Genomic DNA, 26,958 nt, shown 5'->3' on the forward strand with positions numbered 1-26,958 from the left:
TTGTATAGGTGCTGGTTAAACAACTTGATAATATCCTGACCGCTGTACACGACGTGTTAAATGAAAGGTAAATTCTGCCTGAAGGTTTAGAAATGAGTGAAAACTGTGATTGTTTTTATTACAGAGTGATAATCTGGCACGTGGCATAAAAGGAATTGCTTGTTGGTGTATTTCTATTATAACATTTGATGCTGGTTTGTGTGTTTAAAAAAAAAAATAAATTAATTAATTAAAAATATTTAAATTTAATTATATATATATTTTTTTTATCAGTATGCACAGCCAGGGGCAGCAGTTCTTACAATTTCGATGATGTTGAGATGTTCAGCTGTGCACAACACATCACTGAGAATTGAATCTCCCCTGAAGTCTTTTTAATGTTGTTTGCATTAAAGTTGCCTATTGATGCATAATGTTTTTGTTAATTGTTCAGCATTGCCAGATGTTTAGAACGGAATTTTAGTGCAAAGGAGACTGGCTTGTTTATAAATAAGAATGTATAATAATTAAATGTGTGATGTGAATACGTAGTAAGTGGGGTTTTTTTTCTTTCCTTTTTTTGTTCCTCCAGTAGTAAACTGCTCCAAGAACTGCGTCAGGAGGGGGCACAGTGCTTGGGCTTGCTCTGTGCTGCTCTGAGCTATGAGGCAGAGAAGATCTTTAAGTGGATTTTTAGTAAGTTTAGCTCTTCGTCTAAAGATGAAGTCAAACTACTTTTCCTGTGCGCCACTTACAAAGCTCTAGAAACTGTTGGAGAAAAGAAGGCATTTTCATCAGTAATGCAGGTGAGTAATGAAGTATAGAAACGTATCCAATGTCATCGTTTATGTAGCTTTTTACACGTATTAAGCAAGTCACACTTTGCCATCAAAAAAAGTGTAAAGTGTCCACAACTCAGCCTAGTTTACAGCGTGTTGGCCATAGAAATCTGAGCACTCCAACATAACTTTGTTTTTCCTAGGACACAGTAATTAGAAACACAAAAATGTAAAAAGATGACCAGTTTAATATTAAGGGTTTATAGCCTGTTATGTTGAAAATAGTAGCTAGTTTGGCAGTGTTTTTATTTTATTTCTTTACTCAGGGTCCCATAATCTTCCTAAATGAGCGGATGTTTTCTGGTGGTGATAAAAGCCAGCTTGTGCCAAAGTTAGCAGTGTAAATTGTATCAACTTTTAGATGTTTATGTGGTCAGCATGCCTTCTATAAACCTACATGAAAAGCACTTAAGTGTGTGAGCTTTTACACTTGGATAATTATGTGTCGGATGTAAGAGAGCATTCCTATTTAGCCTCAGAACCACTAGTGCACTCTTGTTTATATGAGTGAGCAGTAGGAGGCCTCCACACCAAGTATAACCTAAGCACAAGCTTATCTGCAATCTGTCTGTATCTCCTGTGTCTCTACTGGTCTCAAGGAGAAAACATAATTACGAGAACAACCACGTAAGGGGAGAGATGTATCAAACCAATCGCCTACTAGCTATCATTTATCTAGCATAGTCTATAAAATGAGAGGGAGAAACTGGTTGCTATTATCCATTTTATTTCTCTGTAAGGTTTGATACATCGCTCCCATAGTGATGTATTTTCAAATAAAATATATGGTTTTAATAAAGTTGATCTTTCTGTTCCCTCTTATTCTTCTATAATTTGTTGGTCTCCTGATAGTGTTGAGAGAGCTTCATCTGAAGCTACAAGTGTGTCAGCTAGAACTGCAGCCACTTTGGGTAGAGGAGCTCTTTCTTAATATTTTTGTGGACAAAGTGGTTCTTAAGCAGAGTACTAACCATACGTTGGTGCGACACAGATTTTTGCGAAGAGCGATGTAACAATACATGGCGCGCGCCATCCACTGCACGATTTTCTGTACACCGCAGCAATGTAACGCTGCATGTAGCAACAATGCTTTGTTCATTGCATCGTAATATTGTGGCAGAGCATGCTGGGATGTATAGTTCCACAACAGCTGGAGGGCAACATGTTGAATACCCCTCTGGTGCATTTAGCATCCAAAATAATACTAATAAACAGAACTCTAGATTGCAAAAGATGGCATCTATAATATATTTAATAAGCACATTCTCTATAGGAAACAAACGGCAGGTCTAACAGTTTGTCAGTATGGAGGTGAGGCAATTGCTGCTGTCATGTAGTGAGTCTCGATTCATACAGTCTTGTATATCGGGTATTCTCATATTCTCAATCATTTGTAAAAGCATGATATGGCTTTGTAGGAGGAGATTTTAGTTAAAAGCTCCCTGTTTAAGTGGTTTGTCCAGTCGAAAGGAGATGAATAAACTGTTTTGCTTAGTGTTGTATCTGGAGGCAATAATAGTTTTGTTAATTGGGGCAAAATTAATTAGTCAAACTGCATGCAGTCTCACCAGACAGAGGCACTTGTTTTTTCTGATGGGTTTGAAGTTTATGAAGATGTACCTTTTTAATAAATCCCAAATTTGTAAACGAAAAATAAAATGGAGGAATATGTTTATAGTTTTTTATGTTTGACAATGACGTTTTAAAGTTACAATGCAGATCTCTTCGATATGCTGTGTTTAATAAGAGGATACCTTTATACGAGGGCTGATTGAAAAGTAATGAGACTGATATTTTTTTTATTTTTATTCAAAATCAGACGACTCCACAGCATCTGAACATTTTTCTTTTTCAAAGTAGCGTCCTTCACATTTAATAAATTTTTTGCTGTTTTGTGACATCACGAGCTCAGGAAGCACAGAAACCTCCCGTGGAGCAGAAGGGCTAAAGCTTGCCCTTCTGCTCCACGGGAGGTTTCTGTCCTCCCTGAGCTCCTCTTAGGACACCTGCGTTATGGTTTGACAGATGTACCGCCCCAGTCAACTTCCCCACCTGCCACTGTCCGTTGCAGCTGTAGCATTTTTCACTTCAACATCTGTTGAGAACTTCTTTCCACACAGTTTTTTTTCAGGGTTGGGAATTTCCAAAAATCACAGGGCACTAAGTCCGGGCTATATGGAGGGTGTTCCAGTGCTGTCTCAATAATTTCAGTCAGTGCTGCCAATTCAACAGCAGCAACACGTGGTCGGCATTGTCTTGGAGCAAAAACCACTGTTTCTTCAGCATACGTGGTCTTTTTTAACTCATGGCTCCACGCAAATGGGTCCGCAGGTTCAGACACATCAGTGTATGAGCTTCACAATAACCAGTATAGCATTGCCACGTCTACCTATGGGACAGAAAAACAGAGGCAGTCGCATTACTTTTCAATCAGCCCTCGTACTTAAATAGAAAATCCTGTCATTTTTATTAAATCTCTGCTCCTGTGGCAATATTACTCCCATTACATGGATATGGCAATCAGTATCATTTGAGAAGTACTCACTTCTGTATTTCTTGTATCCTCAAGCTAAGAGTTTACATAATAAGTTTGGTAGGTGTAGCTTTATAGGGCCAATATGATTTTGTGTACTACATAACATTGTGGGAAACTTTGTCAAACTAGAAAGTTTGGTTGGTTTATGACTGATCACCTTTGAAATCAAGCTTTATAATGTAATTAAGTGTTCAGATCTCAACTATAGAGATACATTCTTCAGTGTTGCTGTCATCACCTGTCAGCTCTGTTAAAGAGTAAATCATTAGGTCCAATTCCACTGCAGACAGCTGAAGCTTCTCCAACATCCTTAGGGCAGTATCTTGGTGGCACCTTGTGCATGTAAAAAACCCCAAAATGAAATAGCAGTCCTTTGTGTTGTAACATCCCTGGCCCTTACCCTATGTATGAATCCACCAATCAAAAGCAAGCCTACCAAGCGGTCACTCAAACTCTGCTTGCAGAGCGTTCTCTCTCCTAACATGGTAATGCTTCCACGTGCTTTTACTCCTTCGCACAGGCCATGTTAGGAGAGAGAGCTCTCTTACACTGCAAGCAGAGTTTGAGAGACAGCTTAATCTATAGACGTACTTGCTACTCTTGTATTGAAAAGAGCTGTTTGAGGTGGCTATATTGGGAACAGGGTATCCCCATGCTCCTTGCATTAAGGGGGATGGGGTTATTAATGAAAGCTCCCCTAAAGGTACACTTGTCTTTTACATTTTTTTATTACCAGTTATTTATATAGTGCGCACACATTCCGCAGCGCTTTAGAGAGAATATTTGGCCATTCACATCAGTCCCTGCCCCAGTGGAGCTTAGTCTGTTCCCTACCACATGCTCACATACATATACACTAGGGTTAATTTATGTTTGGAGCCAGTTAGCCTACCACTATATTTTTGGAGTACCCAGAGGAAACCCATGCAAGTACAGGGAGAATATACAAACTCCACACAGTTAGGGCTGTAGTGGGAATTGAACCCATGACCTCAGGGCTGTGAGGCAGTACCGCTAACCATTACACTGTCTGTGCTGCCCATGCTTGATTTGTATTAAAAAAAAACTACAGATGTAAAACTTTTTTTCCATATTATTCAGTTGGTAATGACCAGCCTGCAATCAATCTTGGAGAATGTGGATACAGCAGAATTGCTGTGTAAATGTGTGAAATGCATCTTACTTGTGTCCCGGTGCTACCCCCATATCTTCAGTACAAATTTCAGAGTAAGCCCATTTATGTTAATATGTTGCTGTTTGTACTTGCTTTTTGGTTTTCTTTTTTACTTTTCTTTTCCGCGAATGTGTATGTTGACTACACTACTGGTCAAAAGTTTTACAGCACCGAACTTGATTTCAAGGTGGTTGTTTTTTTTTTTTTTTGTCATTCAAGCAGTCCATGTTCAGTGAATAACGATAATGCCACCAAGGTGAGTGGTAAACTGCTAAAGGTTGGAGTTTAGGTAACAAACTGAAAAATAATGTACATTTCAAAGTTCTAAAAAAAAGTCCCTTTTCAGTGAACAAGTATTGGGTTAAGAACTTATAGCTGTTTTGCAGTAATGGAAGTATTAATCATTGATGCAAACAAATCCTACAGGCATCCCAAATTCTCTTGATTACACACCTCCTATCTGTGTAAAAACTGTTTGAATAAACTGGTATTACACCCAAAGCATTATTTGAACTACCTCACAGCCAGAGGTAGTATGTTGCTATCATAATTGTAGGAATAAGGCAATTAAAGGAAAACAGACCATTATAACACTTTAAAAATGTAGGTCTTTCCCTTTAGAGCAGTGGTTCTCAAACTCTGTCCTCGGGACCCCCAAACAGGTCACGTTTTCCAGGTCACCCAGCAGGTCCACAGGTGTATTCATTACTGACTGACGCATTTTAAAACATCCACAGGTGGAGCTAATTATTTCACTTGTGATTCTCTGAGGAGACCTGGAACCGAGTTTGAGAACCTGTGCTTTAGAGAAATTGTAAATGTCAAGATGTCAGTGAGTACAGTTTACTACACAATCAAAAGGCACTTGGAAGCTGGGGGAAACTCAACTCTGACAGGAAGAGTTGTGGCAGATTCAGAACCATTACAGAATCTGAAGACAAATTTCCTGAGATTCAACACTTTGCGTGATAGGCGTCTTAAAGGACAACAACTGCAAGCACAGCTTAGCACTGGTCTTAACGCTAGTCGAAGTAAGCCAGACTTATCTTTAACGGTTAGAAGACTTCAAGCTGCGGGTTTGACAGGTCTAGTGGCAGTAAGAAAGCCATTGCCAATATGTCAAAATAAGAAACTCTTGCCTGGGCCATGAAGCACAGCCCGTGGACTACTGAAGACTTGAAGGTCTTATGAACTGATTAATCTAAATTTAAAACCTTTTGGTTTCTCATGCAAGGCCTTTGTGCGCCATTGAGTAGGAGAAAAACTGCTTTCCTCTGTGTGCGACACCCAGCTGTTATACATGAAGGAGGAAGCATGATGGTCTGCGGCTCTTTTGCGAGTTCAGCAATTTGCACAATGACTTGCACCTTGGGCTTCCACAGCATTTTGCAGTGCCATGCAATATCCTCAATCTAGTTGGTCAAGGGTTCATCCTACAGCAAGATAATGACCCCCAAACATACCACTAGGCTATGTTGAAGAAAATAACAATATGGTAGGCTTCAAATGAGGAAATGGTCAGCGCAGTCTCCAAACTTAAACCGCATCAAGTTGGTTGGAATCAACTGCACAGAAGGGTGAAAGCAAATCAACCTGCAAGTGCAATATATTTGTGGGAATTCCTGCAGCAGTGTTGGGAGGAATGTCCCGAACAATATTGGATTTCCATTGTAGAAAGCATGTCACCAGTGTGTTTGGCGGTTACGGGCATGCGTCTGAGTTTAACTGCACACGTGTCAAGGTACATTTTGTTAGTGATTCAATTTTTATTCTTTCCAATTGTTTGTTTTGTGCTTTAATTTCAGAGTACATGGAGAAGTTAAACTTTGTACATTTCAATAAAAGTTAGAGAAATTGGGTTTTTCTAAAACTTTTGACTGGTAGTATAAATATTACTGTACAGCCAGAAAAAAGGGCCTAAATTCATACTCTGCAATTCTGTCCATCATTCTGTGCAGTTTGGTCAGTTTTGCAGAATTAAGTCTCAATTAGGGAAAAAAAGGAACAATACTCTGGTATATGGGGCACTCCTACTATAAGAATGTAATAATATCACTTTTATTATAAATATTAAAATGTGGTGAACTAACTTACACATGCTCAAAAGTAAGATTACATATAAAAATGAATGAATGTGACTTAAGCCACCAAAGTGTTCAAAAGAAATAGCTCGATTATATAGCTATGTTTATTGGAGAATAATGATGGCATCATCTGGCCAAGGATATTCAGTGATAAATATGGGAGGAAATAAGCAATTAATTTTGATTCTCTAACAATACAAATATATATTTTTTATTTCTAATGTCCCGTAAATTTACGTAGTTTAATCAAATCACCTACAATGACCTATTTATAGGGTACATAATATAAGTTTTGTAAATAATTATACACCCTTTATTAGCAGTTGTTGGAAAATAGCATATAATGTTTATAAGCCTGCATCTGGAATATTTTTGTTTCTATTTGCAGGATACTGTTGATATTTTGGTTGGATGGCACATAGATCACACACAGAAACATTCTCTCACACAGCAGGTGTCAGGTAAGATCATTTTTTTTTCAATTCCTTGAACAAATGGCACAAGCATGGCACCTGTTACCGTGTGCTTTCTCTAATGCACGCCCATTCTTGTTTTGTGCGGTAGGAATTATTCCAGATATGTTGTTTCCTGATTTATCACCTTCTATCTAGAGGTGGCGAGCACTGACATGGTCAGGACAATTTTCTTGCTATTTAATATTTCTATTAGTCTTTTTTCACCTAGGATGCTTTTGATTTATTACGTCGATATTTTTTTTTTTTTTTTTTTTTTTTTGTCTTTGTTGGCTTATACAACTGAATGTTATAATTAAATAATGGTTTATTTGGATACATAATGGAATAAATCTTTGGCAGGCCTACAGGTCTCAATGACAAAGTACTGTGCAATTACTATATGTATCATCACATGGCAACTTAATATTATTTGGGGGAAGTTGAGTTATCTGTGTGTGAGTGTACATCGTAGAAAACTATGCTAGGGTTCGGTATATTTTGTTGACTATCACTATGTCGACATTGATAAAATGTTGACATAGTCACAGCATTGACAAAGCAGTTTTAAGATATGCCTAACACTGACATGTCATATTCAACATTTCTCTTTCATCCACTAGGGGACACTGGAGTGAATACATTGGGGGTATAGACAGTGCATGTAGACTGCATATCCTATGGTACAGAAACATTGCTTATTTTCTTGTACACCCCTATGGAAGTGAGTTAAATGAGCAATGTTGAGTTTGCGATGTACTGAAGTTGTGTTCCAACGGTTCATTGTCCACAATTAAATTGTCTCCTTTGATTTAGCTACAGGTTTAAAAAACAAAACAAAAAAACACACATGCAATATCCGATTATTGAAGTTCTTACAGTGAGTAACTGTGTTAAACACTTTAAAAAGAACAGTCCCAATATATGTTGTGAATTATTCATCTAGGAAGCAGTTTTTTTTATTCACTAGTTTAGTGTTCTAACCATTCTGTTTGTACACTATGTAGACAAAAGTGATTGGACACCCCCGCGCAAGTGAAATGCATACCATTGCACACGAGTTCCAAATGGCCACTAATGTGATGGTTTTGACAAGAACCCTTGGTAGGGAGGCCCATGCACTTGCAGTTCTATGGAAACAATAAATGTTTTTAACAGGATGACAATGCCAACGGTCATGTTTTTAGGGTGATGCTGGACTATTATGCAGAAATTCGGTAACCTGGATGGACTGGCCAGCTCAGAGTGCAGATCTTAACCCCATTGAGAACCTCTGGGACGAATTCAAGCGACAGGTGGATTCTTGGCAAACTCAACCTTTTTCAGTGTCACAGTCGGTCATTGTACATAGGCAGAATGGCAAAACATACCGCCTGCTGTTATCCTGGAACTTGTGGACACCCTTCTTGGCAAACTGTCTGTAGGTTCACCACGTGCAGTGATTACTGCAAAGTACTGACGTCAATTCAATCTTGTTGATCTATTTGCTGTCAGTGTGCAATCACTTTTGTCTACATATAATATAATGTGGAATAAAAATACTGTCACTCATGTAATAGTTTTTTTGGCTTGCTATTGCAGGGTGGTTACAAAGTTTGGAGCCATTTTGGGTAGCGGATTTAGCGTTTTCTACTACTCTATTGGGGCAGTTTCTAGAAGACATGGAAGCCTATGCTGAAGTAAGGAACTATGCATGCACCAATTGATTTAGTAAATATGTTAAGTTAGCGATGGCAATTCTTTTCTTAATATTGTGGGGGGTTTTTTTTTGTTTTTAATTGTTAATAAATTATATCTTAACCATCTAATATTACTCTTTAGCATTAAGAGCACACCATGGGTCAGTGTCAGTTTTACCCCTAAAAACAAGCACTGGGTAAGCAAGAACTTACTAGTCTCCACTGCTGCTCCTTTGGGTCATTGTCATTGCTGCTAACTGGGTGCGACCATTGCTACTGCACTTATGTGGCTTGGTTCCATTCTCCCACATCTTTCACGTGGAGCAATACAGGTTTTTACTTTTCAGCAACTCGTTATTTAAATGTATAATAGTAAGGATTTTCCCCAACTTTTCACCTGCTCATGGGGTTACAATGCCCGTAAAAGGTCAAATTTACATGCGTAATTGGGTTATCATGGCTAATTGATTTCGGCCCCAAGTGTCGCACCTATTTTTGATATATTTACACAGTACATATTTACATTTTATGGCACAAATGCGGGGACATGGTTCAGAACCACAGGGACACCTCCCTAATGATTGATTAGGCACTTAGAAGTTTTTAATTAGCTTAATTTGGCAATTAATGACATGTCATTTTGGGGTGAAATTCTGCAAAATGCAGAATAGTTTAAAATATGTTGGACCGGTATAAGGGGGTGCTATATGAATGGGACAGGTGTTTTTAAGCTTGCAGGTGAGTTACAGGTTGTGAACGCACTTTCTAAAGTGGCTTAAAATGACACGAAAATCTACTGCCATGCAATTTTATGCACCCTGAATTTATCTAGAGTATTTACTTTGAAAATGCATATAACAGCCATTTTACACATTTTAAGAACCCCAAATACTATGCTTTTGGCCACTTAGACTTTTATACTGTTATCCGTTATTAGATTGCATTTTTTGGTGGGTATAGGCTGATTTCCCCATTTTTGACCCACACTTAACTTTGGTTATACCAGCAAGAATTACAGCATGAGCGCTGGAATAACGGAAAAAGGATATACTGCGCTCAGCTAGCGTATGATAATATCTGTATAGTGTATGTAGACAGATTGTAAGGTTAATCTTGTCTCTACCTGGATAACATGAGAAACAATAAGTATGCAAAATCCTACTAAACACTGCAAATATTATGTTATAAAAGTCAATTTATTATCAAAGGGCTAAACCATAAAAAACAGAAAAACTGCACATGCACACAATTTTATCCTACCGAAAAGTGTCAGGAATGGAATCGATTGTAGCTGAGAGCATATATATAGGATATAAACATGTAAAGAATGAGCTGGTATATACTGGATATCAGACTAAAGACTCGTGCTAATGTGAGTGTTGCAATGCACTGATGTGCACAGTCCTGCTGGAATAAGCCTTTACCAATTGAACTGCGCATTAAGTGGGAGCGCACATACACCTGTTAAGTGAAATTACGAAGCGATATTGCGGCTAATTAAATACGACACTTGGGAGTATATTTACTAAAGGTTGGTTTAGTCAGTTTCCCTTCCGCTCCATTTCTTAAAGGCAAAATCGGCGAGAAAATGACCAAATGAATGACTTTAAAACACAACAGAACATAAGCATTTTAGCAATGTTTTTTTTTTTTTTTTAGTTACAAGAATAGGAACCCCAGACTTACTATGCATCTGGTGAAGCATATTGATCAGTGCAGACTTTTTTTTTATAAATTTTTGTTCAAGGTATTGATTGTCTAAAAAATAAAGGGTGTGCCCCCAGCCCCCCCCCCCCCCCTTAATCAATAACCAGCGCTGTGCCACTGAGCCTAGGCTGCTATTGGAAAATAAGGGGGGGGGGGGGGGGACATGGGGTCCCCCTCTATTTTCCAAGAACTGGACATCTGTCCCCCCCCCCCCCCCCCAAAATGACAACCAGCCACAAACTAGTCAGCTTAGGACTAGAAACCTTAGGAAAGTGAGGTCCCCCCTCCCCAAAGACAACCAGTTCCAGGGCTCTTCTCCGCACCGCAGTGGCTTTGGGTGCAGAGTTAATGGTATATACTCGTAAAAAAATAAATTAAAGTACAGTACACACATTGATTTTAGTACAGGTATTTTATGAAATAAAAAAAAATCCACACAGCCCTTGTTCACCAATTTATTACTTACTATATGAAGGGGTCACAGCCTCTTATGTTGATGTAGCATCCCAATTTTTGGTAACACAAAAAAACCCGCAGCTACTGCTCCTCAGGAGCCCTGCCGTCAATGAGTTCTCATAGGGACACTCTCCATAAGAATGAATGGGGGTGCGCTGATTGGTTAATTCGCAGCTGTGACCAATCATTTTGAAAATTCGAAGAACGTTGCCTGGTTCGACAAATCTTGATTTCTGCTGTGAAATGCAGATGGAGTCTGAATTTGATTTATATATAGTGGTTGCAATATAAAGCTTATACTAAATCAGCTAATTGCAAGTCCTTTTAGGCCCAGCAGAAAGCACTTTTTATGGAGACTTATGGATAAAATGTAATTTAGTGTAGATTTAATATTAATATTTAAGATTAATACGTATTCCATGGCAAAGTAGTCCCCACAAACTCCATTGTAGAATAGCACTTACCACTACTCTGTTGATGGTGGTGTTCAGTGTTCCTCCTGGTTGGTGCAATTCACTTCCTGGTTCGTTGTTTTCTGGCTGGGCCATTTCTCCATGCCCTGCCTCCTAGGAAAAACCGAAAGCCATCTGTGTTCCACTACGATTTTGGATTTAATGCTCAGAAATTAATCTCGAAGGGAATTTTTCATTTGTTTTCTCTTTTATGATAAATATTTGAGTTTGTTTAATAATCCCTGGACTATCATCCCTTTATTTAACTCGAGCTTGACTTTATCTTTTCATATTTCTCCATCAGGACCTTGGAAACATTGCCTCTGGTGAATCTGTTGATGAAGACATTCCTCCTCCATCAGTCTCCTTACCTAAGCTTGCCGCTCTTCTCAGAGTATTCAGTACTGTTGTACGAAGTATTGGGGAGAGATTCAGTCCAATCAGAGGGCCTCCCATCACTGAAGCTTATGTTACAGATGTAATATTTTTAATTTTGGTACTTTTGTTAATCTAAAGTAATGCTTTTTTTTCTTCCTATAGAATTAGAATTAGGGAAATATTTTTGGATGCATCAAAATGCATTCCACTGTACAAGTTCTCACATAGCTCCTTGTGTTAAGTTTTTTAACAAAAAATATTTTCTCTTCTCATCCATGTGGGCACAGGCTTAACCATGGGGTATAAGTTGTGAGCTGGTGCAGGTCACCAAACAGTTAAAACTTTCTTCCCAGCAGCCCAGGCTCCCTCTCCCCTATACCTCACCCCCTGCCTAGCTGGCCAGTTTTTAGTTTGGTGCCCAAGGAGTGGGCATGGTTTTTAGGGGGCTCCATAGCCTCTCCTTCATTTTTATTTATCCTTTCTGTTTATTAGCATGGCAAATATTTACAAATTCATTCCTTTGTAGAAAAAGAAAAGTAACCTCACTTTTCTCACCTACGGGACATTAAAGACAAGTACTTTTGGAATTTAATTTAGAATTGCTGCGTGTGTGTGTTTAATATGCCTGCCAAGTCTGATGAGCATCTGACCTGGATTACTGATATATCCATTAGTCTGCCTGAGTATCTTTAGTTATTGACAGTGATCTGTTTTTTTTGTGTGCAGTTGTGGAATCTGTGTTTACAGTAGCTGAGGGCCAATCAGGGCCAATAGTGTGGGGGTACTATTGGCCTTCATGGTACAGTCTCCCTGAGAATAGGAAACACACTGCAATAGATTCAGTTGAAGACTAGCAGAAATTATTTTTTCTTATTATATTAGATTTATTTGACTATTTGAGTTTAGGGGGACATTGTCACTGCTTTTATTTGGGTTCATGGCTGTATTTTCATGTTTTATCAAAATACAATGTTTCTGATAAATTAAGCAATGTCACTCTCTTTAAATTTTTAGATTTTATATAGAGTTATGCGATGTGTTACCGCAGCCAACCAGGTGTTTTCTTCAGAGGCCGTGCTGACCGCTGCCAATGAATGTGTTGGTGTCCTGCTCGGCAGCATGGATCCCAGCATGGCAATACACTGCGAGATGGTAATCACATATGGATTAGACCAACTGGGGAACTGCCAGACATCCGGCACAGATTACATCATCTCTGTCCTGCATCTACTCACGCTGGTAAATTATTTACAGGAAAAAAAGAATTTATGCAGAAGCATTTCATGGGAAATAAGTGCAGGGTTCTAGTCTGACAGTTGTCTGGGTGAAAATAAGTTGAATGTATGCTTTGTATAGTTAGTGACCAAATCGCAAACCTGAGGAGATAAGAGGGTTTGTTTTTTCAAATCTCCACTATGCAGACATTTACACTAGGTTTATGCATCATTCATACTGCAGCTTAACAAATGTCACATCCCTTTTTCTTTTTTTTTTTTTGGTTATTGGATCTGCTTTTAGGCATTTACTTCTAATATTTTGTTCAAAGAAAAGTACATAAAAATATTGAATGTTTTCCTTTTATGGCATAATTCTGTTTCTCAGTACCATCCTATCTGGGGATCACTGCTGTACCATGAGATGTAGAGGGCACTGTGGCTGGAATGGGCACTGGGAGCCACTGCTGTACCATTAGATGTAGAAGGTGATGTTTGCATTAGGTGCCCTATGTTTTACTTAAGTGCATGCAGTTCTGATAGGCATTCCAGGGTGGTGACGGAGGGTGGTTGGAGCCGGTGGACATGTCTGGGACTGCGTCTGAAATTGCGGCCAAATTGACATTCTGAGCAACCATAGGGTTGCTCAGAAGTCCAATGGTGTGGCCAGTGTACACTCGATGGTGTGCCTTTGTGCGCACCTCGGCGGATTAGCGCAGCAGCTGGTGGACGTCTCAATAGACATTCCATTAGCTGCAACAAGTCACAGCCACTACTGCTTTGCGTCCACCTCTTAGTCATCCCCTCTGGGTGCTGTGGTAGGAATACTAATGGCAGCGCCAATCTCCCTATTGAATTATAAAACCCTTCCTCAGCAAAGCAGTTGCAGGGATTGGTGGTGTACAGGCTCTGTTGTTTTTGCATTACAGTACCTGTTCTTGCTTTTCCTTTCTTTGTTCAGCTGAACATTGGTCTCTGTCAGAGTACTTTCTCTATCTAGAATAGTTTGAACTGTCTTTTCTCACTGCTTTTCATTGCTGAAGTACCTTTTAAAAAGATATTTATTTTGTAAGCTATTGTCAATATATATCTGCAAATCTTTTAGTCCACCCTCATTTTACTTGATTGTGTCCTATATCTTTTTTTTTTTTCAAAGTGGTTTCTTTCCTAATCTCTCAGTAAAAGTGATTCTTTCTAGATTTAGGACTTCAGAGGGAAAGTCTGTACTGTACTACAAATGTTCCAGATGTCATGCTAAAACACACAATGGTTATTTGGAACCAGATACCTGATGAACAGCATTTTAGCCTGAAGACCAAGATCCTTAGACTTGAGGGGTATGCATCACTCAAATGGTGAGTTCAGCAACCATTGAGTGCAGTCTTGAGGCATCTGGATGCTAGGCGGCATGGCTAGGGTGCCACCATGAACCTCTGGGCCACTGCCAGGTCAATGCTTTTGATTTCTCAACGTCGCTCTTCCCCAGGTGCAGGATGGGGGCATTGACCGAGCCATCGTTCCTATCCCCGCGACCTGTGTTTTTGTTCCAGTCCTGCCGCAGGCACAGAAACTAGTTTTCTGGTTCGATTGCTGGACGTTTTTTTCCGGCCGACCTTGGATCGTCGTGCCTCGAGCTCCACGGAGTGGGTAGTTCCATTCAGAGCCCACAGCATGGAGGCCAACTCGTACCCGCTCTGTGTATGGAACGCATACCCTCACCGTTTTGGACAGGTCGTCTTTCTTCCTCAGTCATTGATCGAATCTGCCCAGGCTTGGCCCTACCGTTCAGTGGAGCCCAGGCTCCTTGGGGTCTGCATCAGACTACGGGCGGTGATACCACGCATATTGCATTGAAGGTATCACAACTAGGCTCTTTTTGGATTTCAGTTTGTGATGGATACTCGGGCATCACAGTTACGAACCTTCCTAGGTCGCTGGTTTCACGACATTGCAGGGCCTCCCCTGTTTTTTTGTTGGCGTCTTCAGCTCTGAAAGTGGTCTTCAACATTTCTCTCCAGCAGGGTTTTGTCGCTTGGGGTGGCCAGTGCACGACCCTTACTGACCTTGGTCTCATCTGTTCTGTGGGTGCCTTGTCCATCGCTGTTGCGGAGCATTTGCTTTTTGGACATGACTCTCCACTTAGCGACCATTCATTGGACATGGGTCACTCGCGGGACTTCCATTGGGTTCGTCTCCAGCCTTGTAAGGGTTGCTCGGCATCCCTCTAGTCTAGGTTGCTGGTACGGTCCGACACACTCCTCAATCTCTTTCAGGGACTGTTTTCCGGTATTCAACTCTAGGTCCGTTCCTGGGTCCCTCCTGAATGGGTTTGTGGTACCCACGGACATAAGTCTCCTGGACTACGGGGCCGTGACGTTGTCTTTATGACTCTAGGGCCGTTGGGTAGCCGTCCACAACGGCTTGAGCACTGAGCCATTTTTCTGCCTCTCTTGGGGGCCGGCAGGTTTGCAGGTGGTCAAACAACTGCACAGTGGGATATGTAAGTCATCCGGGGGGACCCTAGAGCGCTGACACACTCATCGGTAAGAATGCCTGTAATGTGATAGTGGACAGCGGAGTTCCTCTCATGGCAGTGATCTCTCTATGCAGGGGTCTTCTGGCTTTCGTTTGGTTAGGTCTTCAGCGAGAAGATCTTAGGGCCTCTCGGCACATCTTCAAGACTTCACAGAATTTTCTGTGAACAGGGTATGCTGGTTCTGCAGAGAATGCCTTGACTGTTCTGTGCAGGTTTCGGCTAGCGAGTCGGTTCTGCCGTCCCCACTGTTACCTACGGTTCTCCTGGTGCGTAAAGCCTTCCCATATATGGGTAGTCCTTCAGGCTCCAGGCTGGCTCCACTGTCATGATGTGGGGCCATTCTCAGGCAGTCAGTATGTCCTGGATTGGGTCTTCCACTTCACCAGTCCTGCTGCTACAGGGTTCATTGTTTCTACACAGGGACCTTCCTCCGTTGGTTTTCCCGATCTGCCCTTTGGTGACCAGGGGTTTGAAAGCTTTATATCTCTTGTTTCCTCTGAATTGGGAAACTGTTTTTGGTAGGGGTGAATTACAAGTTTACACTTCTCACATTCCTTGGCCTTCCTTTGCGGGGGGTTTGGAGGCCAGTTGACTACTACTTTTTGTGATTATACTGGCTTGGCCTGGTCACTTTGTTTTGAGCGACGTTTGGCTTTTCTTCCGAAGGTCCAATTCCTTGTTACTAGGTATGCTGCGTATTCCGACACTGTTTCATCCGCAGGTGGGGCCGTGGACTCTGGCTTTGGTCCTGTCGGCTCTCACACAGGCGGCATGGGTGTTGGAGCGTTCAGCTGATCTTCGGTTAGTTGCTTCTGAGCTGGTCTTCCTTATGGCTATTGCCTTCAGTTGGCATGGTTTCGTGTTGGCATTCCCAAGTCACCCTTTTTTCTCCACTTCCAGGAGGATGGTGCGGTGCTCTGTACAGGTTTTTCTCTTTCATCCACTAGGGGACACTGGAGGTGCTTACGCTGGGGGTATAGAGGCGTGGATAGCTGGAGCTGGCACTTTAAAATTTAGAAGTGTGGAGCTCCTCCCCCTCTATGCCTCACCAACCCTCAGTTTAGAAAATGTGCCTACGGAGCTGGTCACAACCTGCTGTGCTCCAGCAAGTCACTTATTTTATTTCTTTTATTTAACATATTTATTTATTTTTGTTTTATTATTTATAACATCTTTTACATTGTTTTTGAGGTACCCTTCGCCACCTCTCTAAAGGTGGGGTCCGGGTACCTGGCGACCTGTTAACCTCCTGGGTTAATATGGAAGGAGTGTGCAGTGCTTAAACTAAAAGCTACTGACAGCTCCTTAACGCCAGCACACACAGCACAGACTGCCTCCAGGAAGAAGCTGTGAGGAGAGTGCTGTTAATACAGAGGAGCCGTCCAGAGGGGAGCGCAGTGAGTATGATCACATGCACTTTCCCCGACTCCTGCCCCGCTGGCAGCGCTGACTTCAGAGAGCGCGATAAGCGCTGCTAAATTATTTATGCTTCTCCCCTTTCCCCGCTGATGTGCGCGACTAGCGGCTCCTTCTCAGTGGGGCTAGCGCAGGGGGGAGGTTATGACTGCAGCGTGGTAGCCATTTTCCAGTCCCTCGGACTTGAGACGAAAGGGGGCGGAGCCTAATAGTGCGGGGTCCCTGGTCTAATTAACGCGGCAGTGGCTGTTAGAGCTGCTTGGAGCCGCGTTTTAACCTGTTGTTTGCCTGCATCTCTCCACCACAGGTAGTGTGCAGGCACATGCTGAAGGCTGATTCTCCTGTCTACATCCCTGGCAAGAGGCTGTGAGTAACACTGGGGTGTCAGTGCAGGGAATCTAATCTGTGGGAGGGGTACCTCTTCTGTGTCCCAACCAGCCTTCTGTTTTATTTCTCATCACTGCTGTGTGTCTGGGTGACTGTTGTTTATCCATGTCAAACAAAGCAAAAGCGGCTCAAAAGATGTTTGTCTGTTCTAAGTGTAACAACAAACTATCTAAGCCACATGCCACTGGGTCCACGTTATGTGATGCTTGTATAACAATTGATTTTGATCCACCAATGGCTATTCCTGACTCAGTTGCTCCGCCGTGGGCCGCTGACATGGTAGGAGTTATGTCAGACTTAACGTCAGAGTTAGCTGAGGCACGCAAGTCTCAACCTCCCTGGGTGGCGGGACTAATTAAGTCTCTAGACACCTTGGTACAGGTTATGGGCACAGCGGCATCCGCACCCTCCACTTCCTATCAGAGACCGAAGCATACTCTGACGACTGTTCTCCAGTCAGAGGAATCGGAGGAAGAATTCCTTACTATGGATACCGAAGAAGGGGAATTGGAGGTTGCGTTACAGGACGACAACCCTCAGGAGTTAGAGTCCACCTCTCCTGGGGTGGAATCTTTAATTTTGGCGGTGAGAGAGACTCTCAATTTACCTGAGGATATAATTCCTCCATCACAGGAGTTTGAATTATTTAACAAACAACCGAAGAGCTCTGCAGTTTTTCCGTTCTCGCAGCAACTTCAGCAACAGCTCTCGGTAGCTTGGAAACAGCCGGATAAGAGGTTCCAGATTCCGCGCCGGTTTTCATCTAGTTACTCTTTTCCTTCATCCATGATGGAGAAGTGGGAAAACCCTCCTCCAGTAGATGCGTCTGTCTCCCGTCTCTCAAAGAAAACAGCACTCCCAATACCGGGAGCTACAGTATAAAAGATCCATCGGATCGTAAGTTGGAGACAACGTTAAGATCTGTTTATACAGCAGCGGGTGCTCAACTCAGGCCCACACTTGTTACCGCTTGGGTTAACAAGGTGGTGGTTTCCTGGGCCGATCAATTGATTACAGGATTGGACTCAGGTAATTTCAGAGCAGAGTTACGTCTACTAGCAGACCACATCCGTGAATCTGCAGTTTACATGGGAGAAGCTTCAAAGGATATCAGTCAGATTAGTGCTCGCATATCTGCTTCGGCGATTTCGGCCCGCAGAGCCCTCTGGCTACGCGCTTGGCAAGCTGATGCAGAATCCAAGCGTGCGGTGGAAAGTCTACCATTCACTGGCGACATGCTGTTCGGGCCGGAATTAGACAAATTGATATCCCAAGCCACAGGGGGTAAATCTTCTTTCCTCCCGTCAGCTGCACCGGCTCCCAGAAGAAATTACACGGGACCTTTGTTTAATTCCTTTCGGGCGACACATTCTTTTCATGGTAGGACCAGAGGTGGCAGAGGTAGAGGTCCTCCACACACGGTTGCTCGTAGACCAGAGCCTAAACCAGCTGAGAAACAAGTGGCATGACGGTCTTCCGTCCCACCTGGGACCATCTGCAGTGGGAGGCCGCCTGCAAAGATTTGAACGAGTATGGAACCAGATTTCCATAGAACCATGGATCCGAAGGCTAATTACCCTGGGGTACCGAATAGATTTCGAGACCCCCCCCCCCCCCACCTCGCTTCTTCACTACAAGTCTGCCAATACAGGCAGAAAGAGCCAAGGTTCTAGAGAAGGCTATCCAGTCTCTAGTAGTATCTTCTGTGATAGTTCCAGTTCCGGAACTTCAACGAGGTATGGGGTTTTACTCAAACCTGTTTGTAGTACCAAAGCCGGATGGCTCGGTCAGGCCCATCTTAAACCTAAAGTCCTTGAACCGGTATCTGAAGATGTATCGTTTCAAGATGGAGTCTCTAAAGTCAGTAATAGCGAGCTTGGAACCAGGGGAGTTCCTATTATCCCTGGATATCAAGGACGCATATCTCCATGTTCCCATTTGGGAACCACACCAGGCCTTTCTACGTTTCGCCATTTTGAAGGATCATTATCAATTTCGGGCATTGACGTTCGGGTTATCCTCGGTTCCCCGCATCTTCACCAAACTCATGTCAGTCATGATCGCTCTCCTTCGGTCATTAGGAGTGAACATAATACCTTATTTGGACGATCTGTTACTCAAGGCTCCATCGGTGCCTCTTCTATCAGATCATGCCTTACTGACCTATCACATTCTAATCCAACATGGTTGGATAATCAACTTCAAGAAGTCGAATCTCAGTCCGTCCCAGAAACTTTTATTTCTGGGCATGATATTTGATACAAAATCTCAGGATTTTTCTTCCAACAGACGAGGCCAAGGATATCCGACTGTTAGTTCAGCTGGTCCTCAAAACAAAGACTGTGTCAATGCTTCTTTGTCTGCGTCTCTTGGAGAAAATGGTAGCTGCTTTCGAGGCACTACAGTTCGGCCGGTTCCACTCCAGGGTTTTTCAGCTGGATCTGTTAGCACAGGGGTCAGGGTCTCATCTGTTCCTACATCGACAGATCCGTCTGAGCATGGTTACCAGAGTAGACCTTCTTTGGTGGACACAATCCATCAATCTGTTAGCGGGAAAAAGGTTCGGCATATGGGACTGGATCATCATAACCACGGATGCCAGCCTTCGAGGATGGGGCGCAGTAGTCCTCGATTATCACTTTCAGGGTCGATGGCCCCCCTCTAGAACAGAAGTGGCCCATAAATGTGTTGGAACTCAGAGCGATTTACAATGCTCTATTAGAGACAACAGAGTTGCTAAAGGCTCGTCCGGTAAGAGTTCAGTCCGACAACGCGACGGCTGTCGCTTACATCAACCGCCAAGGAGGGACTCTGAGTCGCATGGCTATGCGAGAGGTAACTCGGATCCTCCGGTGGGCCGAGAATCAGTCGATAATCCTGTCAGCGGTATTCATTCTGGGTGTGGACAACTGGGAAGCAGATTACCTAAGTCGACAGGATGTCCATCTCGGGGAATGGAAGCTTCATCCAGACGTGTTCAACGCGCTGATAAGTCGATGGGGATGTCCTCAGGTGGATCTCATGGCATCACGATTGAATCGTCAGCTTCCAGTATACGTGTCAAGAACTCGAGATCCGCAGGCGGAAGCAGTAGACGCTCTGACAGGTCCGTGGACCTACGACTTCGTTTACCTTTTCCCTCCGATTCCACTTCTTCCTCGTCTTCTAAAAAGAATAAAACAGGAGTCAGCCTCGGTAATTCTCGTGGCCCCGAACTGGCCTCGGAGAAGTTGGTTCTCGGACCTTCGGTCCCTATTATCAGACGATCCGTGGCCCCTTCCTCTGCACCCGGATCTTCTACAGCAGGGCCCTTTCATACACCCCAACATAGCGCAGCTACGTTTAACAGGGTGGCTCTTGAAACCGATATCCTAAGACGTAGGGGTATCCCAGACGCGGTTATTCCCACCATGCTACACGCCAGGAAGCCAGTTTCGGCTGCGCATTATCGCCGCATCTGGCGCGCTTATATCTCATGGTGTTCCAGTCGGGATCTTCCATCTAGGACCTTTCGCTTATCCCGGTTTCTGCTTTTCCTTCAGACGGGTCTGGATTCTGGCCTTCATCTGGGAACCTTAAAGGTGCAGGTTTCTGCCCTTTCCATTTTCTTTCAAAGGAAATTGGCCCTCATTCCTGAGGTGCAGGCGTTTCTTCAAGGGGTCTTGCGCGTGCAACCTCCTTTTGTACATCCAATTGATCCTTGGGATCTTAATCTAGTTCTTCTGTTCCTTCAGTCGGCCATGTTTGAACCTCGGCCATGTTTGAACCTTTGGAGGAGGTTGATCTTAAGTACCTATTTTGGAAGACGGTCATCCTCCTGGCTCTTGCTTCGGCTCGTAGGGTTATCCCGCCCATGGGGATAACTTTGGGACGTCCCCAGCGTAAGCACCTCCAGTGTCCCCTAGTGGATGAAAGAGAAAATGGGATTTTGGTACCTACCGGTAAATCCTTTTCTCTGATTCCACAGGGGACACTGGACGCCCACCTCTGTGCCTGCCTGTTCGGTTTTGTTCTGTATGTTGTATGATTCAGTTATTGTGTGTTCTTCTCTCCCTTTCACTCCGCTTGTTCTCCACCTCCTCTCGGTCTTCATTTTCTAAACTGAGGGCTGGTGGGGCATAGAGGAGGAGGAGCTCCACACTTCTAAATTTTAAAGTGCCAGCTCCAGCTATCCACGCCTCTATACCCCCAGCGTAAGCACCTCCAGTGTCCCCTGTGGAATCAGAGAAAAGGATTTACCGGTAGGTACCAAAATCCCATTTTTTTACACAAGCCAACTCTTGTTTCGGCCTTTCTTCCAACAGGAGGTTGTCTTTCATTCTGATGTTTTGTCCTTCGGCAACTTCCTGGGACTAGGGTGAGATGGCTTTGCTAGCTGGGCTGTACGCCACACTGTTCTCTGTGGTTTCTTTTGTAGCGCTTTAGAGGGTTGACTGGCTACTCAGCAGACCCGTGCGTATTGGATCCACTCGGGCATCACTCATGCCTCTTCTGGAGCGGGGCGACTGCCACCAGACCGGGTGTCAGAACCCTTTGCCAGGGCGTCTGTTTTCTGAGGGGCAGTGCGACCAAAGACCAGCAGCACAGTCCGTTGTACAGTTCTCTGGTCTCCTGTTCGCATTTTTGCTCATTTTTCAGCGTTCAGGTTTCTTGCCACTGGCGGCACCCTCTGGGGTCATACAGTTCTCCGTTCAGGTAGCCTGAGCGTTCCCTCCCCTGGGAGCGGCTTTTGAACATCTCCATGGTCCAGTATCCCCCAGCCTAGACTAAAGAGAAAAGAGGATTTTTGGGTACTTACCATCGAATCCTTTTCTCTGAGTCAGGCGGGGGAACGCTGCGTTCCCTCCCTCACGCTCAGCTGTATTGAGTATGAGTTATGATTTGGGTCGTATTTGACCGTCAATTTCATTTTTATTTTTCGGTGTGTCAGTGAGTATTTCTTCTCCTTACCAGGCACTTTTGAAGTTGTACTGAAGTCAGGAGTTGCAGAGGGGAGGAGTTATAGATTTTTATAGTGTTAGTACCAAATCAACACCTTCCCACCCACAACCCCATGGTCCAGTGTCCTCCAGCCAGACTCCGAGAAAAGGATTCAACGGTAAGTACCCAAAAATCCTCTTTCACTCTCAAGCACCCCATGTTCCTCCGGTTCTTCCTTGAGTTCTCGGCTTGGTCCTTTGGAAGCTACAAGAACTTCCACTTGAATCTATGAACTTCAGATTCCATACTTTGAAAGTCTCTCTTCCTGATGGCAGCTGGAATAAAGTGTGTATGAATTGGATACCTTATTTTGTAAGACTCCTATGGGGGGGAATTCAATTCATCGCGATGATGAATAGCCGTGGGAGGGAGCTCCCGCAGCTATTCAATTCAATGCGCTGTTTGCCTGGTTGGGAAGCAGGTAAGTCTGAGAATGCCGGTTCTCTCGACTTAACCTGGGTGTTAAGGCGCGGTAACCGGCTTTCTCCAACTAAAGTGCAGGGGCGCAAAGCTATTAGTGCTGCGCTAAGCCAGCAAACAGCTGCGTGCCCGGCACTTTTGTCGGATTTCTCTCGCATCCCCTGGGGGGTGCGAGAAGAAATCCTTTGCTCGCCCAAACAGCTCTTTGAATTGAATAGCTGCGGAAGCTCCCTCCCGCAGCTATTCTCAATCGCACTGAATTGAATTTCCCCCTATATCTGGTCTGTCTTTGCATACCAGGCTTTTGATCCTGCTGAAGGATTTTTTTTTTTGCCTTCTCTAAATTCTGTCTTAACCAGCTGAATTTCACTTTGCAAAATGGTAACTCTACATTCTTGTCCAGGTTTGGTCTATTTGGATTTATGTCGATAGATCAGCCCCTTCAGGGTAGATAAATAGCCCCTTTGTTTTGATGCACACAAGCAGACTCCTTGTAGCTAAAAAGTTGCTAGCAAGGGCGATTGCAAAGTTTTTTTATTTAGATTTTTTTACGCCGCATGGGGGGACTGCGTTACCCCAGTGGCGGCTCCAGAGGTGGGGCTGCAGCGCGGGCCAAAACTTAAATAGGGGAGCCACACCAACTGCCAGTGAGTCCCGGCTGGCGATGTTTTTCAGCATTTGGAAGGGCAGTTTGTGTGGCTCCCTTATTTGAATTCTGGGTTGCGGTGCAGCCCGACCTCTTGAGTCGCCACTTGTTACCCCACACTATTTTTTTGTTTGCACTTTCCATATGTGAGTATTGTTCTGCTTTGCGTATTTAGGCCCTCATTCAGAGCCGTACGCTCTGAGCAGAGCGCACGCTCTGAATGAGGGCCGCCCCAAAGGGGGCGTGCTGTCAATCAACATGAACAGCACGCCCCCTTTGATCAGACACAACGAGCGAAGGACTTTCCTTCGCTCGTCGCGTCTGGCGCATGCGCACGACGGAGCTCCCTCTGTCGTGCGCATGCTCAGTGCATAACATCGACCCACTTGCGAGCGGACAGCCGCTCGCGAGTGGGTCTGAATCAGGCCCTTAGTTCTCGCCTGTGCACTTTGGTAGTTATAAGCTGCCGATTGTTGCTATTTGCACTCCCTCTACACCCTTTCCAGTTTTGCAGAAATGCCTACTGCAGCCGCAGTGCTCTTACACCACAAGGTATAGCAGTGTCCCCTAGATGGATTCAGGGAAATGGATTTAGCAGTGAGTACCAAAAAGCCTCTCTGAGCCCTGGAGGTTGTGAACGACTAGATCTATGCCTTGAAGGCAAATCAAATGCTACAAAAGATGGTCTACAAAATTTGTGCAGGAGAGCTGCCATGAAATAAGTGTGCTTACATGTACAGCTGTCATGCCCTTCATTCAGATATATATTTAATATTTAGGTGACTGGGTCCATTTTTCAAAATATTTTTTTTGATTTCCAGTATATTATTTTCTTTGAGAAGCGCTTGACAGAGTAATTTTCTTTTCACAAACGTCTTGTAGCTCATGTTTTGTTTTTCTTTTCATTTTTTCAGATTGTTGAACAAATTAATACAAAATTGCCCTCATCTTTTGTGGAGAAACTGCTTGTACCAAATTCAAAGCTGCTTGTTCTACGGTACCATAAGGAAAAGGAAGTAAGTAATTCTCAGATTTGAGGTGCTACTGTCTTTTACATATTTATTTATTCATTTATTTTTTGCCTATGTGTGTTCATACTTGCCCTTACACAGTGCAGTGTAGGATTTTGTAATGTTCTTGCCAAGTGTTGGTGAAACATTGTAAAATCACATCTGTCGCATTGAGTGTCTGACTCGAGCTTTGCATCCTATGATATGGGTGATATATTTCAGTAGTTTGATAACCTGAAGAATTACCCTGCTAAAAGTATTTTCTTTCATCGAAAGGACCACAGCCAGTCCCTGGGTGATCTAGAGCAGACAATATAACTAGCAATTTCAACAATAAGGGTGTCTATTAATCGGTGTCTCTTTCTGTGTTTGGCAGCTGGGCAAGTTTGTTAATGGAATTGTGCATAAATGCTTGAAGGCAAATGCCATTGTGTGCATTGGGAGTGAGTGATGATGGCATTTTTGGTTCTTACCTGATAAATTTCTCTGAATTCCGTGGGAAACACTAGAAATAGGTGGAGCTTTAGGAGTCTAGGAACAAAGAATTTAAAGTTTGACCACACTGGCTCCTCCCCTATACACCACCCCCTGCCCTGAACTGCCGGTTACTTATAATAAAGCCCAAATGGCAGAGAGTAGGAGGAGAAGAGGAGACAAACCAGGCACACAACAAGCATACAGAATGAAGCAGTGGCCCTGAATTTCCAAAACCCAAGAGTATTCCCAAGCAAAAGCAAAGGGGCGAAAGGCCAGGCGTCCGGTGTCATCCATGAAATTCATAGAAAAGCGTTTATTGGGTAACAACCATAATCCCATTTTTTATTAAATCCCTGGGGTCACTGGAAAACTGGGTGCTGTGTGCATAAGGACCATTCGTCCAAAGCTAGCATCCTTAGAGTCGAAGGTGTCAAATCTGTATAGTTTATTGAAATTGTTTGTAGTGGACCACATTGCCGCCCTGCAATGCTGCTCCGCTAATGCATCACATCGAGCCACCCTGGAAGTGCCAACTGTTCGGGTCGAGTGAGCCGTTGCCAATTCTGGAACCGGCCTATTTGTCAAGCAGTAGATCTGGCAGAAGAACATGTTAATACATCGAGCAATAGTCTGCTTGGAAGCAGGCAAACCCCGTTTGTAGACATCAAAAAGTACAAACCGAGAATAAGAGGAAGGCATTAGTCCTGTCCCCATAAATAGAGGGCCCACACTAAATCCAATGAGGCAAGAGCAGATCCTTCTGATTGTCCACTGGAGTAAAAGGTACCACAATCTCCTGGTTGATATGGAACTTGGATACCACCTTCGGGATTAAATCCATTCTGGTGTAGAGGTCTGCTCTGTCAGTCTGAAAGATCAGAAATGGAGATTTATGAGATAAGACACTCAAGTCAGCGACCCTCTGAACAGAGGAGATGGCGAAAAAGGACAGTCTTCCACGAGAGCCAATTTAGATCCACCAAGTTTAAAGGGAGGACTATGAAGAGCCCGAAGGACCAGAACCCAACACCCCCTGGAGGAAACAATACTGCAGGATGGCGGGACCACTACCCTGTCCTGATGAGTGAATTAGTTTGCCTTTCAGCTGATAACCCCCAGCATGTATACTGCTGACAGAGCTGGTAAAAACTGTTCTGCCAAACTGAATTTTGGTGACTTTTCTCTCAGGGCTTCTGGACGACTTGTACTCCCCTGATGATTTATATATGCGATGGCGGTCTCGTTGTCCGATGGGACTTTTTCAGCCTTGTCCTGAAGAAGAGACTTCGTCTGGCTGAGGGCTTTATAGAGTGCCTGGAGTTCCAGGAAGTTTGATCACAAGAAGTGATTCCTGGGGCCATCCATCGACCCTGGAATGTTCAATTCAGAACCCCTACACCCCTCAAACATGTCTGCTGTGAGCAGTGCCCAGTCCTGGATCAAAAAGGGATGCCCCCTGTTTAAGTGGGAGGTCTGAAGCCGCCACAGCAGGGAGTGACACACTTCTAAAACATATAGTTAATATCGGAAAAAAAAGGAAAAAGATTTAATGGGTGTAGTCAAGTTTCCTGATTTGGTTAGTATCAGGTGAAAAACAAGTGTTCCGCTTATATTTGGATATGCTGTATCTGTGGCAATTTGTTTAAAAATGTGCAACAGTTTGGTATATTGTTGCTAAGTTTCTGCAACATGCAGTAAGCTCACCCGATTCCTGGCTGGTAGGTCAGTCTGTGATCTGCAGATCAAAAAAGTCAAAATTCCACGTATATTGCTGTGTATATATTTCAGTGGCTGCAGCATATACCTTCATGTGCCCGTTAGTAAGTAGAGGACTTTCTCCCTTTCAACACTGGATCTCTCAGTGGTGTTGCTCTGTTCAGTGTCAGGTATTGTGTAGCTGCTGACGGAGCCGCCGGCTTGGCTATACACTCACTTGGGAGCGGGTGCTTTGCAGTCACAGTGGATAGACGTGGTTCTCGATAAGGGCTTCGTGCCGGTTTGTGTGGTGACCGGAATCCCTCTATTGGAGAGGGTGGTGAACCGTATAAGGTCTGGATGTTTGGTCTGCTCAGGGTGAAAAGATTATGACTTGGAAAGTCAGATGCCACAAGTCCAGCTGTATTTGCTCAACGCGTT

The 26,958-nt window shown here is 43.5% G+C and overlaps 1 protein-coding gene across 1 annotated transcript in view; it reads left to right on the plus strand.

Annotated features, from left to right (window-relative positions):
* The window catches only part of SMG1 (SMG1 nonsense mediated mRNA decay associated PI3K related kinase), a 243,586-nt gene that overhangs the window by 22,341 nt on the left and 194,287 nt on the right, over positions 1-26,958 (plus strand). The window contains exons 5-12 of the mRNA XM_088476176.1: positions 9-67; positions 572-785; positions 4,456-4,581; positions 7,001-7,073; positions 8,646-8,743; positions 11,663-11,836; positions 12,751-12,975; positions 24,250-24,351. Coding sequence (XP_088332302.1) covers positions 9-67; positions 572-785; positions 4,456-4,581; positions 7,001-7,073; positions 8,646-8,743; positions 11,663-11,836; positions 12,751-12,975; positions 24,250-24,351 — 1,071 coding nt within the window. The remainder of the gene's footprint in view (positions 1-8; positions 68-571; positions 786-4,455; positions 4,582-7,000; positions 7,074-8,645; positions 8,744-11,662; positions 11,837-12,750; positions 12,976-24,249; positions 24,352-26,958) is intronic.

Source organism: Taudactylus pleione, unplaced genomic scaffold (genome assembly GCF_031769625.1).
Source record: "Taudactylus pleione unplaced genomic scaffold, aTauple2 ptg000184l, whole genome shotgun sequence".
Taxonomy (NCBI): domain Eukaryota; kingdom Metazoa; phylum Chordata; class Amphibia; order Anura; family Myobatrachidae; genus Taudactylus; species Taudactylus pleione.